General features: G+C 36.7%; 1 protein-coding gene across 2 annotated transcripts in view; it reads left to right on the plus strand.

Moving 5' to 3' along the window:
* Positions 1–15,748, plus strand: part of ADGB (androglobin) — a 161,608-nt gene that overhangs the window by 22,593 nt on the left and 123,267 nt on the right. For both annotated transcript variants that reach the window (XM_043592553.1, XM_043592554.1), the window contains exons 2-4: positions 6,803–6,965; positions 11,512–11,604; positions 14,919–14,990. In XM_043592553.1, coding sequence (XP_043448488.1) covers positions 6,803–6,965; positions 11,512–11,604; positions 14,919–14,990 — 328 coding nt within the window. The remainder of the gene's footprint in view (positions 1–6,802; positions 6,966–11,511; positions 11,605–14,918; positions 14,991–15,748) is intronic.

The raw sequence follows: 15,748 nt of genomic DNA on the forward strand, positions 1-15,748 counted from the left end.
TTATTTTTTTGGCAATTCTAAACATATTTAAATATCTTTTAAGTTGGCTACATTAGTTCTCTTGGGTGGATTTCTTTCTTTTGATTTATTTACCGACTGTCCTTCATAATTTTCCATTTCATTTTTTTGCTTTTTAATGTTAGTTTTTTAGTTCATATTTTATAGCTATTTTAGACTCATGTATACTGTTCTTTGCCATGTGGTTTGGATGGTTTTCCAGAATGATTCACTCCTTACCCATTGCCATCATCCAGTCGTGATACACTATTGAAAAAGAGAGGACAGTTGTTCCAAAATTGAAATACTTCCTTATCAGTTGATAAATAGTTGCTTTTTTGAGATTTATGAGGAATATCTCCCTCCTTTTGAATGTTGATCCTCTCTAAAAACCCCAGGACCTGTCCACACTAAGTGGTTAAAGGACCACTAGGAGGTCTCTAGCACGTTGCTCCAGTGTAAAAGCAGGGTCCTTTCTGATTAGGAGGTGCATTTTTATATTACCCCGCCCCCACCCAAACCTTAAGTTTGGGAGGTGGAAGTCTTTTCTCCCATGTGGGAAGTGCTATCCCTGATACCACACCCACTGTGGTAGAGGCCACCTCCTATTGCCATTTTTTAATTTGTTTTGGCCAACCTATTTCTTCACATCATCACAGGACATTGGCACGTTGCCTGTTGTGCCATAAACTATAGGGGGAATATACCACATATAAAGCCATATACCTGGCTTTAGTTCAAAGCCAGGAGCTCATTAGTAGCTGTAGCCACTCACTCATTCATGAAGCCTATTACTGGCCTCTTGACAGTTACAGGGTAAATTTAGCTTCTTTTCTGAAACAGACTTACAGATTTTTTAAGCTTGGACTACCACAGGTCAAATCAAATTCCAGTACCTACTTGTAGATTATGCTATCTCAACCCCCTACCCACCACTACAGTTTCTTTCTGTATTTAGTCCATTGACTTCTTTTTTCACTTGAGATGTGATTTACATACAACATTATATTAGCTCAGGTGTACAACATAATGATTTGATATTTGCATGTATTGAAAAATGATCACCGCAATAAGTCTAGTTAACATCGGTCACCACATACAGTTACAAAATTTTTTCTTGTGATGAGACCTTTAAAGACCTACTCCCTTAGCAACTTTCAAATATGCAGTAAAGTATTATTAACTGTAGTTATGATGCTGTACATTACAACCTCATGACTCCCTTATTTTATAACTGGAAATTTATACCTTTTGACAACCTTCACCCATTTGGCTTCACCCATCCTGTCTCTGGCAAACACCCATTCACATTTTTCAATGTTTTTTTTTAAATTTTTTAATGTTTATTTACTTTTGAGACAGAGAGACAGAGCATGAGCAGGGAAGGGGCAGACACAGAGAGACAGGGAGACACAGAATCCGAAGCAGGCTCCAGGCTCTGAGCTGTCAGTGCAGAGTCCAATGTGGGGCTCGAACCCATGAACTGCAAGATTATGACCTAAGCCAAAGTCAGACGCTTAACCGTTTGAACCACCCACGAGCCCCTCCATGGCTTTTGATCATGAAATTCTAGCCTCTCCTAAAATCTCCAGTGACACTTCCCCTATTTCAATAGCATACTTAGACTCACTGTGTAGAAGGAAGTATTTAGCCATATATGTAGAGGATATACTTATCTTTCAAATCTGTTTTACAAATTGTAATTTTAATGGATTGAATCATTTACTAGTACTTGGGTGTACTGCTATGTGATTTAGATAACTCTGTACCCCCCTGATTTTTCAGTATGCCAGGTTTGATTTCTTTGCATATTTGATTTTTCTGGAACTTGGCCACATTTATTTCCCAGTATTACCAGTTCCTAAATCTTCAAAAGTCCTGAGTTACTTCTGTGTTTAAAGATTAGATTGTTCTCAGAATTGATGAGACCAGGAATAAGATGCTTTGAATATTTAAGGATCTCAACTATACTAGAGCAGGACGTACATTCTGGCAGTGAACGTCAAAGGCATATTGTGCTGAGAGTTTCAAAAGCCACATATTTGTGCATGATCTTTTGAAGTCTACAACATGTTTGACATTGGGCTATATTTGACCACTGTTTATATTGTGCATGTAGCAATATAGGTGAGCTATTGAGCTGGTATAAGATACCTCAAATAAACGTCTTTTTAAGTGATCTTCGATATAGATGGAATCAAATTTGACATGTTACAAAGAAAGTAGGCCAATTAGTGATAAAGCTTAATAGCTTAAGGGAGGGAGCCAGAACATTTACTTACACTTGACAGAATGAAGAGGAAAGCAAAACATAATCTTAGCAAAGCCTTTATTTATTTTTTTAAAGAAATTAGATCTTCCTTTTACAAAAATAACTTTTAAAATTCTGAGCTTCCTGAATGAGGTAAATTTTAGCATGGTTTTGATGGATACAAAATCACCAATTTCTTTTTATCTGTACAGTTTGTCCCAACACTCAATAAAACAGATGTACTATAATGTACTATTTTGTATCTTGATTTTTAATTAATATTATGAAAATTTTCCCTCTCTCCCTATTGTCATCCTTCTCTCCTATTTTCTTACATGCTATTTAGAAACACTGCTTTACAATACATATATTTTCAACCTCTCTTTTCCAGCAAGATGGTGGATTAAGGTAAAAAAAAATGATACCTACAAATGCCTACATAAAGAAATAAAAATCTTCGGGGGGTGCCTGGGTGGCTCAGTCAGTTAAACATCTGACTTCAGTTCAGGTCATGATCTCGCAGTTTGTGAGTTCGAGTTCCACGTCGGGCTCTGTGCTGACAGCTAAGGGCCTGGAGCCTGCTTGGGATTCTGTGTCTCCTTCTCTCTCTGCCCCTCCCCTGCTTGCTCTCTCTCTCTCTCTCTCTCTCTCAAAAATAAATAAACATTAAAAAAAAGGGAGAAATAAAAATATTCAGAATCCAGAAATGAGGAGGGAACTGAAAGTCAGGATGTTGTAACTCTAAGCTGAGGCTGTAACTTCCTTAGGGAGTCTTATGAAAATAGAGTATTTTGTTTTAACATAGATTGGACAAATGAGGAAAGGGAGTGCTCCAGCCTTAGGTAAAGGCATGACTTTCCAGAGTTTAGATCTTTTTTTAAAAAGGTGAATAAGAAAATCTGCTTTAGAATCTTAGATTATAAGAAGGCTAGGCTTTCTATGCTTTTTCTATGCTGGGTGAAAAAAAAACAAACAAATCTTCCTTGAGAAATGAAAACCTTTGGACTGAGACTTATGTAGGTTTGAGATCTGATTTTAAAGGACCTATGGGTTCCTGGATGGCATATTTATTTGGGATCACTGACAGAAGAAAATTCTATATTACATTGAAAACACATTCTTTCAATACAGGATTGCCTTGGGGAAAGGGGTTTGGAGGAAAAGAAAACCCTGATAAGGATAGGCTGATAATAAAAGTGTCCTCAAACACAAGAATATACAAAAAATAGGCAGAAATCACAACGATAAAAAATGAATCAAGTGTCAAAAACTTAAGATAATAGAAAAATTATCTATAAGTAATTTACCATGCATATGTTTACAATGATTAAAGATAGAAAAGATCAACTCCTAAAAAAGGAATTACCCTATATATTTGTCAATGTTAATAATCAATGCTAATTACAACATCAGAGTAGCAAGTAGGAAGTAATCAATGCTAGCTCTAATATCACACAACCCCAAATCACACACCAAAGGATATTTCTCATTTATACTAGAGTATGATCAGGAGTTTAGTAGTGGCTTTGTATGTGCTCTATGAGGATTCTTGGCTCCCTTCATCTTGTGGCATTACCATTTTCTAAGATATTCCCTGAAGGATTGAGTCATGCTGACAAGTATCTCACAGGATGTTTTATGAGCCTCAAGGTAGGATGCAACACGTTTCCCCCACATGCCATTGTCCAAAACACCACCACAAAGTACCAGCCAAATTGCAAAGTAGTATGGGAAACGTAGGAAATGGAAAACAGGACTGGTGAGCCATCTGCTCAATCTTCTCCTTTTCTATTTATTCTTCTGGATCTCCCTCTGAGTACTTCTGTCTCCTTCTTGGACTTTTGAGAACCCTTGGGGATTACATTGAGGCCACCCAGATAATCCAGGATAATCTCCCAACTCAAATACTGTGAGTTGTTTGCATACCTCTTTTGCCATGGAAGGTAATCTATTCACCATTCTGGTGATCATGGTGTGGATATATTGATGGGGGCGGATTATTCTGTCTACCACACTCATTGACTGCTTTCCTCAGTTTTCTTCCTACTCTTTCAGACTTTTAACATGGAGTATCAGGGCAGGTATACAACTGTCGACGTTAGAATATTGAAATATTTTCATTTGATTGTTGAATAGCCTTAACAATAACCTTACCAAACCCCCTGAGCCCCAGATATTTCTGCCTCCTTCCCTAGGTCCCTGACCTACCCTGAGAACCCTACTACATCCCTGACCCCTCTAGTTAGGTGAATAAATTCTGGCATAACTGGAACTGGAGGCTTTGAGGATTGACATGCTCATTCCTTACCAGTTGTTGGGTATTTTGAATAGCATTCTTGGGAGTGCCTTTCCTTAGGTATAGTAATTTTCTTGGTGATTTAATCCAGTCTTAAGACTCTAAATATCATCTAAATGCTGATGACTCAGATTTTCACTAATGCTATCTCCTAAAGCCTCAGAATCCTACATCTAACTGACTACTCAACATGTCCACAAACGCGTGACAAACATTTAGAACGCAACTCATTCAGAAGTGAAATGCTGCTTCATTCCTTACCTCAGTTTTGCCCCATCCCACAGTCTTCTATCTTGCAGCAAATATCAATTCAATCTATTGGCTCTCTCTTAAAAACAGGGGATTATTTCCTGTCTCCTCTACTGTTAGCATTCTGGTCCAAGTCACCATTAGCTCTCACATGGTATTTTAGTGCCTTCTAAATTCTCTCTTTTGTTTCCTTTGACCTTTTCTCGACACTGCAGCAAGAATGGTTATAAAAATCCATGCTTGAAACTCTCCTTTGGCTTTTCCCATCTCACTTAGGCAAACCCAGTCCTTCCTTTAGCTGAGATCAGCGGTATACTCTCTACATTCCAGACACCTCTCTGAAACGATCTCCTTTTACTGCCCCTCAGCCACACTGATATTTTTCTTCTTCACAGAAGCCAGGACACTCTCCGCATGTAGAAAACTCTTTCTTGCCCTTCGTACTTGCCGCGTCCCTGTATCCAGAACAGTCTTTCCACGGATCCACACAGCTTAATTTTTTAGTTTCTTTCACTATTTACTTAAATATGGTCCTATTATGGACCACTCTCCTTAACCACTGTGTTAAAAATTCTGTACCTTAACTCTTTAGTTTCCCCTTCCGATTTTATATTTACCCCTAGCATTTTTCCCTTTTGAATGTACTATATATTTTACTTAATTTATGCTGTGTTTTTGCGTCTCCACCCACTAGAGTAAGAACTCCATAAGGGTAAAGATTTTAGTCTGCTTTGTTCACTGCTTATCCCAGGATTGAGAACAGGGTTCTAACCTCACTCACTTGTTAAAACTTGACAAATTAAGCAAGATGCATATTTTAGATTTTTAAATTTACAATAATAAAAAAAAGTGAAAGTCAAGGTTTAGAGATTGGAAATTGTCATAGATTAATAATAAGAGTAAAAAAACAAGTCCAACTTCTCTGTAGCTAATTAGTCAAAATATATCACAAATTTTAAATATGCATATATTTAGGTACAGTAAGACTTCTTATAAAAATCTATACTAATAAAAGAATTAATAATGTCTGCAAAGGGGCACCTGGGTGGCTCAGTCGGTTAAGCGTCCACCTCTAGATTTTGGCTCAGGCCAGGGTCTCACGGTTTGTGAGGTCCAGCCCCGTGTTGGGCTCCATGCTGCTGTGTGCTCCATGCTGCTTTCCCTCTCTTTCTGCCCACCCCCCCCCCCACTCTCCCAAAAAATAAATAAACAAATTTTAAGAAAAAAAAAATAATGTCTGCAAATATTTGGCAATAAGGATAACCCTACAGTCTCATTTATAATAGGGAACACAAAATTCAAATCAAAACTTTCAAATTTTTCGCTATAGGATCTTAATTAAATGAAAGGCTGTAAATTCATGTGATGGGATAGTTTGCAATCATTAAATTTGTATTTAGTTAAATTCTCATTGACATGGGAACTATTTGCAATATACTGGTAAGTGGGAAAAACAGTCTATAAAAAGAATAAGCTGAATGATGTTTTGAAGAAGAAATGCACATATTTTCCCACTAACTTGAAAGAATGGACAGTTGTCAACAATGTGGATTCTAGAATGGGGTGGGTATGTCTTTCCTACTTATCTAATTAAGAATTTTTTTCTTTTAAAATAATGATCACATAGCACTTTTATCCTGGGAAGCATCAAAATTATATCTGTGCTGATTTTCAAACAGCTTTTAATATTATACGCATAAAGGATTTTCTTCAAGTGTGAACTGTATAGAAATATTCCCATTTATGGCATCTTATGAGTTTATGATGAATGTCTTGCATTAGTTAGTAAGGGCTAAAGTTCAAGATTTGTTTGTGGAATAATCTCTTTGGGTATTTCAGTCTTTTGAACGTTAACCTGTGGATGCCATCTGCCACAGGTAAGACTATATCGAAAAATGTCATTAACATGGATGCTGACAAGATAATTAAATGTCTACCATGCAATTAATCCAATATCTTACCTTAGAGATTCAAATGAAAACTAACTCGCCTCCTTGCTCTGTCTCTAGTCAGTACCTTTTTGGCGGTAATGTGCAACCTGGCTCCATTGAGCAGAAGAAGGGGAAGTTCCCGATCTGGCCAGAATGGAATGAAGCCGACATAAATGCAGAAAAGTGGGATGCAGGCAAAGGTGGAAAAGAAAAGGATAAAATGGGAAAAAGCCCTGTATTTGTAAGTCCATTTGAAGGTGACTAGATTTCATTTTAGTTTTAAATTTTGTCACGGAATAGGATCGCCTAACATGTGAGTCCATTTTCTCCACAGCCTCCATTCAAAGGAGAGAAATTTTGTCTTTCTCCCTCTGTCTCCCCCCATCCTACCCACCTGTCTTTCCAAGCCTTAGACCTGAGCTTTGCTGATTGTATTTGAGTAAATGAAAGGAGAGACGTGATCAAAGAGTCACGGTGAAATAAAGGGGAAATCGATAGAACAGTTAGCTAGTGGATTTTGGACAGAGTGGGGAACCAGACATTTAGAGACAGTGATTTAGAGGGGGTGCCTGGGTAGATTAAGTGATTGACACTTGATTTCAGCTCAGGTCATGATCTCACAGTACATGGGTTCGAGCCCCTCCTTGAGCTCTATGCTGCCAGCAGGGGGCCTGCTTGGGATTCTTTCCCTCCCCCACCCCGCCCCCTTCTCAAAATAAGTAAATAAACTTTAAAAAAAAGAGTAGAGAGAGTGATTTAGACAATGAAATGCCCCAGGAGACCTGTGAGCTGTTATCTGGAGATTATAGGAGACAATTTTTTTTAAGATGTTATATGAGATAACAGTTGAATCCCTCTTAATATTCTCTTCAAGATATTTGGGGAACGATCTCAGGTACTTTTCATTTATCTGTGGCCATTCAGACATGATGTGTCCCTGGGATTGGAGCTGAGAATGGTATTACTACCTTTTCCAATTATGTTATCTTAGGTTCTTCTGTCTATTTAAAAATGTTTACATCTAAAGACTTCTTTGTTGGGGGTATGGGTCTGGGTTGCATTTTAAATAGGACCCATTTATTTGGTGCAGCAATTCATTTAACAAAAATGTTTATGGAACACAATCCAGTTTCAAAGCAAAAACAAAATTGCCAGAATGACCACGTTGAACTCTGGTGTCTTTATTTGCATAGAGAACTCCAAAATGGTGTTTATTAGCAATTATGTTTTATTCACAAAATGCGGAATTATAAGCTGCGTTATTCATAACATTAATTTGTTTACAAAAGATAGTAAATATAACGAATTGCTGATTCTCTTAGTACTTGAACAATTTCAAGTTCTAACTTGTGGCACTTTTAGATGCAAGGGACTTTGGAACTCTCTGGGTTCAAATGAAAACGTTCATATTCTACATATTTTTAACAGAAATTTACAACTAGTGGGGATTGAATGTGAAGTTACATTAGGAAGATAGATTGTACAAATCCTCAGTTAAGAATTTGAGCTCTAGAAAAGGTCTAAAAATGAGTCACTCCCAACAATAAGGAAGAGAAAAGTAGAAGTGACTGAAAACTCTGAACTAGGAAATAAGACCTAAACTATAACACGTTAGGGCCCTTGGAGTGCAAGTATGTCTTTATCAGATGCCTATGAAAAAATATTGCTGGTCTCTGGAAGGCCAGGCATCAAATTCTAGACATGTGTGCTGGTCACTGGATGCCCATTTCACTTGGAGGCAACGTACAGAAATGGTGCTGGCTGAACATCAGACCACAAAATAGATACTGTCGCCCTTGGACTATGGAGCTACATAGAACTGCATAATTAGGGAAGCGCCAGCCCTCCTCCTGTGGTAAATAAGGGCTATTACAATGGAGTGTGGTACTTCAGAACTTTAGCTAACACTCCGTTCTGCCTCTCCTGCCCTCACAAGGTAGAACAGCAGCTCAAACCTTGGTTATGACAACTGCGCAAAGGTACCATCTGGGGTATAATTTTGCTTCCCACTCACAGTTCTGTTCTACGACCTCAGCATTCATGGCGTGGCAAGTGACAGTCCCTCTACAGAAGTGAGTGGTGGACACTCCAAGCATGGTGATTACATTTCTATGATACAGTAGCACAGTAGCTCTTAGCCATGATTTGCAACATCCATATTTTACCAGGATCAGTTATCATAAACCTGGACCTATAGCAGGTATCCTTGCGATTTTATAGAAAGTCACTTCTTTAGATGTGAGGCTAGTGATCAGGAAATCAGCGTCAGATAAGCTAACCCTTCCTTGTAATTCTAGATTTGGGTCTCGCTTCTTCAGCTAAGGGACAGCAATAAAATGACATGGATGGTAAACCAAACTGAGACATATTTAATGAAGTATTGTAAAGTGGGTATAAGAAATACACCTAAGGCAAAGCGACATGGAAAGAGTACCGTTAACTTAACATGGAGAAAAGGGAATCACAACAGATTATGATAAGATGGGCCCCCCTTTACCTTTTTATTTGCTCCTCAAAGAAATTTAATAATTCAAGACATGAAAATTAGAAGGCAAGCAGAAAGTAGTGACTTGGGGCTTATGTCAGTTTCTCTGGGCTCAGAGAGAGGATATTGTCTGGGGCTACAAAACCAGTTAACACTTGAAGCAGAATCCCAGAGGTAACTATAGAGACACAATCTGAAAATTTTGTAGTTTTATGTCGAGACATTTACCCAACTCCTAAGCTATATGTGTGAAGACTTTGCTGCTGAGCAAATGAGTAAAAGGCAACAGCTTGGAAGCTAAATAAGAGAAACTATTTCATGATGCTATGGCAAGAGATTGGGATTAAGGGTATACCAAGGTGAAGGGACTCAGACACTCAGCCTTCCAGTTAGTCCCCCAACATGGCTGTAGCATTCTGTATTGAGTAAGGGTAAACCAGAACTACACCAAGCTGACCAAATCTTGAAACCCACTGTTGACAGGGTGAAGTTCATTTTGTACTTTGCCTGCTAGAAAGGAATAAAATCGTCCTCTGGAGGAAGACATCATTACCTAGAGTTTTGAAGAGGAACAGAACCAAGCGGCTGAAAAACGAGAGGAAAAATCAGACAATAGAAATAGATCCATGGGTGACTCTGATTGGAATTGTCAGATAGGGGAGTTCAGAGTAACTGAGTTCATATTTGTGAGGGAAAAAACAACATGAGGCAACCCTGGAAGTCTAGTGTGGCTCCTGGAAACTTCAGTCTGGTTTTCAGGGACTCATTCTTTGATCATTTTGACTAGATGTTGGGATTACCTTTGTCTTCATTCCAAGTATTCCAGTACCTTGAATATGTTCCAGATACACATAGACAATTACTGGGTTGAAAGCTCAGATAATACCCTCAAATAGAGCCTATTTCTCAGGCCACAACAGCATTAGGATAAAAATATGAGTACCATAAAAATCACAAATGATATTTATTTGTCTCATCGCTATTAACTCAGGTGAAATTTAGTTACCCCTTTTAACAATACAGTTTACCTTTATAGAGCATTGTTTTTGTACCCGCAGTACTTTTCAGTTTTGTAAGGACCACCCCAACAACCTAATTACCTTGTGAGCTGTAAGAACTTTTACACAGTAGCTACTTGAAGTCTAATTTACTATATTGCTAGCATTTGAGAGTAGACATTTGTATGTCATTTTTCTTCCTGAGCTCACTAACTGACCCATTCTATGGGCTCAGAAACTAATAAATTACTTGCATTATTGGGCATTTATCTCAGAGAAATGGAAACTAATGTTCATACAAAAGCCTGTAAATTGTATGCAAAAATTTATAGCAGCTTTATAAGTAATAACCCCAAATTCGAAACAGCTCAGATGTCCTTCAATGGACAGATGGTACACAAACAAACAAATATTTGTATCATGAAATATTACTCAGCAATAAACAAGAACAAACTATTGATATATATATGCAACAGCTTGAATGAATTGAATCTCCAGGAAATTAGGCAGAGAGGGCAAAAAGCCAATCCACAGGTTACCTGCTATCTGATTTCATTCATATAACATTACTGAAATGATAAAATTAATGAAAAAGAGACCAGATTAATGATCTGGTGGTATTAAACAGGTGGTAAGGGGGTTGGAGGGTGGGTATGGCCATAAAAGAGCCTAGGATGGGTCCTTGTGCTGGTGGAATTGTTCTGTATCTTGAGTGCGTCAATGTTATTATCATGGTTGTGATATTGCACTATAGTTTTAGAAGATTTTACCATCAGAGAGACTGGCTAAAGAGGACACAGGGACTCTCTTTATTATAATTTCACACCACGACATGTGAATCAATAATTATCTCAAAATAACAAGTTTAATTTTGGAAACTAATAAATGAAATTCAGATCAGAGGTATGAATTTCATTTACATACAATCATACTTTTTAAATCTTCTCTACTCAGGTTAAAAAAAGCACAATATTTTCAGTGCAAAATATGTCCATATCTGTCCCATCCAAATTGTTTTCGTACCATACCAAATTCACATCCCGAAGCAGCTTATGCTTGTTTGGACTGCTTCCTCTGCAATAAAATGTTACTCAACAATCAAGGTTTTGTTAATTAAATACAGCATTGTTAACTTCAGTCTTTACCAAGTATTCCATGAACTACCTCTGAGAACATACAAATTGCTCTATAAATGCTTGTTTATTCATCAAATCTATGCACTTATTAATTTTTTTTAAGATTGAGTTGCTTTTATTTTAATAAAACCATATGGAGAGAAAAACCCTCAATATATTTTTATATAGCATTTTTTTGAAGACCCTGAAGGAAAGATTGAATTGCCACCATCGTTGAAAATTTATTCCTGGAAGCGTCCACAGGATTTTTTATTTAATCGGGTAAGAAATATTTTTACTATTGAATAAAATACATACTAACTATGGGCTGTACTATCCTACTTATGGACATTCTCATTTCTTAAAACACTGTAAATTTTCCCCATGGTATTTAGTAAGAAAAAGGAATTGCTTTTTGGCATTTAATAGAAAAAAATGATTATCAATATAGTTTACTATTTCTTGTACTGGTTTCCAAGAGAATATTGAAATTTTGTTTAGTCTTGAGTTTTCTCTACATGATGTCAAAGGATAGCCTAAAATGTGTGGGAAGCTATTCCTTAAGTTTTGACTGACTTTGCCTTTTCTGCTTCTTAGCCAGAACCTATGTGACATGAAATTCTGTTTACTCTAGTGTGTATTAGTGTTAATTTTCTAGTCCGAGAGGTTTGCCCTTGGTTACCTGTGTTCCAGGTATTCTTGAAGCATTTTCCAAGGGCCATCTTCATTTCTGGACCCCATGCTCAGCTACTTGAATCACATTGACTAGCACAGTGCTCAAGAAACCATATTTTAATTTATTTTCTTAAAGTTTGTTTATTCATTTTGAGAAAGAGAGAGAGGGGCAGAGAGAGAGAGAGAGAATCCCAAGCAGACCTCACATTGACAGTGAGATGTGTGGCTTGAACTCATGAACTGTGAGATCATGTTCTGAGCAGAAATAGAGTCAGATGCTTAACTGACTGAGACACCTAGGCACCCTGAGAAACCATCATTTTAAATGAAAACCAGTAGGCTAAAATAGTTATTTAGTGCGAGTCAAATGTTTGTAATGGAGCTGAATCTTCCATTTACTATGGAACCCACCCAATCTCAATTTCTACACAAAGTGATTTTATTCCTAAAAGCTTTAGCCTTAATAAGACTGCTACTAATGCAAGAAAATACAATTCAGTCACCGTATTTCCAACAACCGTTACTATCTGAGAAAGATAATTCTAAATTCAGAGATATTTAGTAAAATGAGAAAATCAGAAGATGCACCTCTGTCCATCAGAATATTTATTGAATGTCTACTTGTAAGACATTTTAAATAAATAAAATAAATCAAATGTACATGAACTATGCCTTTAAATAACTTATGCTGTTAGGTAATATTGATGTGAAGAATGTAAATTCTGTGGTGTTAATATAATGCGCTTAATAGTAATGTATTATTAATAATATCCAGGCTCTGTGCAATGGAAGTGCAGAGTTTACATTTCATGCAAATAAAGGATATTAATTCCATAAAGTGGGGGTATTTCAAATGTGAATAAGTAGAAGAGTTATATGCCATCTCTTTTTCTTTTTAGCATACCTTAGTTCTGAGAGATATGCTTGTTTTATAAATAAATTCATCCATTGTTGTTGGTGGCACTTCTACCTAAACTTATAATGTTGACACCCATCTTCGCACCTCTGCTCTCCCTCTGTGCTCTTTCTCTTGATCCCGTGCACCTGCTCCTCTTGGGGTATGCACCAGAACAGCCACAACTGAAAGTCTCGCTGACTATGAAGTCTAAGAATAATGTTTTTCAAGTTTTAATGCCCAGGTCCATGGTGATATATACACTTTATATTGAAACTCATTAAATATGGGCATATATAAAGCTTAGACAAAAATTTAGCAAAACAGTAATGAACTTCCTTTTTTTAAGAATTTTTTAAATGTTTTATTTACTTTTGAGAGAGAGGGAGAGAGAGAGAGAGAGAGAGAGAGAGAAAGAGAAAGAGAGAGAGAGAATATGAGCAGGGGAGGGACAGAGAGAGAGGGAGACAAAGAATCCAAAGCAGGCTCCAGGCTCTGAGCTGTCAGCACACAGCCTGATGTGAGGCTTGAACTCGTGAACCATGAGATCCTGACCTGAGCTGAAGTCGGATGCTTAACTGACTGAGCCAACCAGGTGCCCCAATAATGAATTATCTATATGAAATTTACTCTCTTCTACTCAAAGCAAGGGATGAAGTCACAGGACATGATTTAAGTCAGAGAGAAACTAAGTTATGAAAAAACTGAAAAGACTGGATTTAAGATATTAGAACCAACATGGACTTTTTCCAACTGAGAAGGTTAACAAGCCCTAACCACTAGGGGAGTGATCAGAACTGTTTATTTCTGAGAACCAGCTATTGATGGCCCAGGCTCTTGAGTGTTGATTATATTGAAGAGATGTAAGATGTCTGAAGATTTATTCTGTCTCTGGTATAGGTACAGGGAATAGAGACCTCTGTAGAGACTTCTGCCTTAATATTTGCTGTCTTTTACACACTATCAGTGCCTACTTTCATTTGTTGGCAGGCAGCTGTTAAGTTTCACTCCTCAAATTTTAGGTATTCAATATTTATTTAATCTATTATTAATCGAAGTCAATGTACATTGGTACTTGCTGAAGAGTATGGACATTTTAGAAGTGTCACCTTGCAATTAATTAGCCAAACCAGAATTTAAAATATATTTTTATGTAAAATATTTATATAATATGTATGTAACTTGCTATGTTCATAAATTATAAACATAACAGTCAGTTCAGGCCTTCAAGGTAGTTAGTAAGTTTTTTCTCAGACGTAAAAAAATATTTTGTTGAGTTTTCAAGGTGTTAATTGTCCATGTGATTGAGAGTAGTTGATGGCATTAGTTTCCATGATTTTACTAATCAAAAACACATTTATGTTAATTTGATATGTTGAGTATATAAGCTTGATATGAATTGTAACACATTTTTAAAAACTACTATAAATAATATTTTCCTTTATTGTGTTTATTCATTAGCGCTCTAAGTATATAGAAGCATCTTTAGACATATACCAATAAAATAATGACCATTAGATGAATTCTTAAAAAGATAACAGGATTTGAAATTGGGCAAGATTTTAAAAAGCTGTCACAGTTAATATTTTTTATCAAAGATGAAGATATTTTTCCTGCTATCGTGTTAACTAAGCTTCAGGTGTAACTTGAGAGGTTAACTTAAATTTTAGGTCACTTTTTAAACTGTCAGTTTATGTGTGTATGCATGCTGACTTTATCTGCGTATATCATATCTTATAACATTCCTTTTTTTATATGAAAAGACTCTATTTGATAGGCATTACAGTATTAAGTGAATGTCACGTATAGCTGTAAGAGGGTTATCTTATGGAATTATGTGCTTATTTTTTTTCTTTTAATTTCTCTGGTTGTGAGAAACGAAATAGGTTTGACTTGTTTATATCACATGAAACTATATTTCATTCAGCTACATTTCCTTTATTTTTCCTAAGGAGTAATCTCTCTCTCTCTCTCTCTCTCTCTATATATATATATATATATATATATTTTTTTTTTTAAATTTCAGACTCCAGTAGTTGTGAAAAATGAAATCCTGTTTGACTTGTTTTCAGCAAATGAACATTTACTCTGCAGTGAGGTATGTAGGGAATTTCTAACTGAAGTCTGATTGCAGAATATCTTCCAGACCTGCTTAAAACAGTTCCCAGACTGTCAATTTCAGTTATCTCTCACTTACCTCTAAGTTTTGGAATTGCTCAGTATTTTATAAGCCAGACATTCAAAGAGGAAGAGAAGCCTCTTCAATTGAGTTTAATGAGCAAATGGTGGGGAAATGTTAGTAGTACAATTGCTGTGTCCCTATCCTCCTGCCCATAGACCTCGGGTAGCTGAGACTCAAAATCTGCGTATTTGGCCTCTTGACCCATGTGCCTAGTAATTGACATCAAGTTGCTGCCTGACTTGCTCTGCTCTGTGCTCAAGAGCAGGGTGTCCTGATATTGTTTGACTTGCTAACGAAGGGAAATCTCACCTAAACACCCCCACCTCCACACCCTGGGTTTTATCCATCAGAAGCAAGCCTGTTCCACTCCCCTAAGGCGGTTATATCAGAAACAGGGTGTTTTTTAAAAAAATTATTTTCTCCTAAGACCCAGTCGAAATCAATTGTCATTATTGATTCAAACACTTTGTCTTTCTTATCTTAAATATCTTGACCAATATTAAAATCAAAACACTTATTTCTTCAACCAGGTTTTACTGATTAGCATAAAGTTACCTTTGAATGGTTTTATACCTTATATTTTAGTCTAACATATGCTTATTTTATGATCCAGAGCATGCATAGACTTTACCTTTTTATTTTTTGAGGGAAGAAAAGCATAAAATATTCTATAT

Source organism: Prionailurus bengalensis, chromosome B2 (genome assembly GCF_016509475.1).
Source record: "Prionailurus bengalensis isolate Pbe53 chromosome B2, Fcat_Pben_1.1_paternal_pri, whole genome shotgun sequence".
NCBI classification, from domain to species: domain Eukaryota; kingdom Metazoa; phylum Chordata; class Mammalia; order Carnivora; family Felidae; genus Prionailurus; species Prionailurus bengalensis.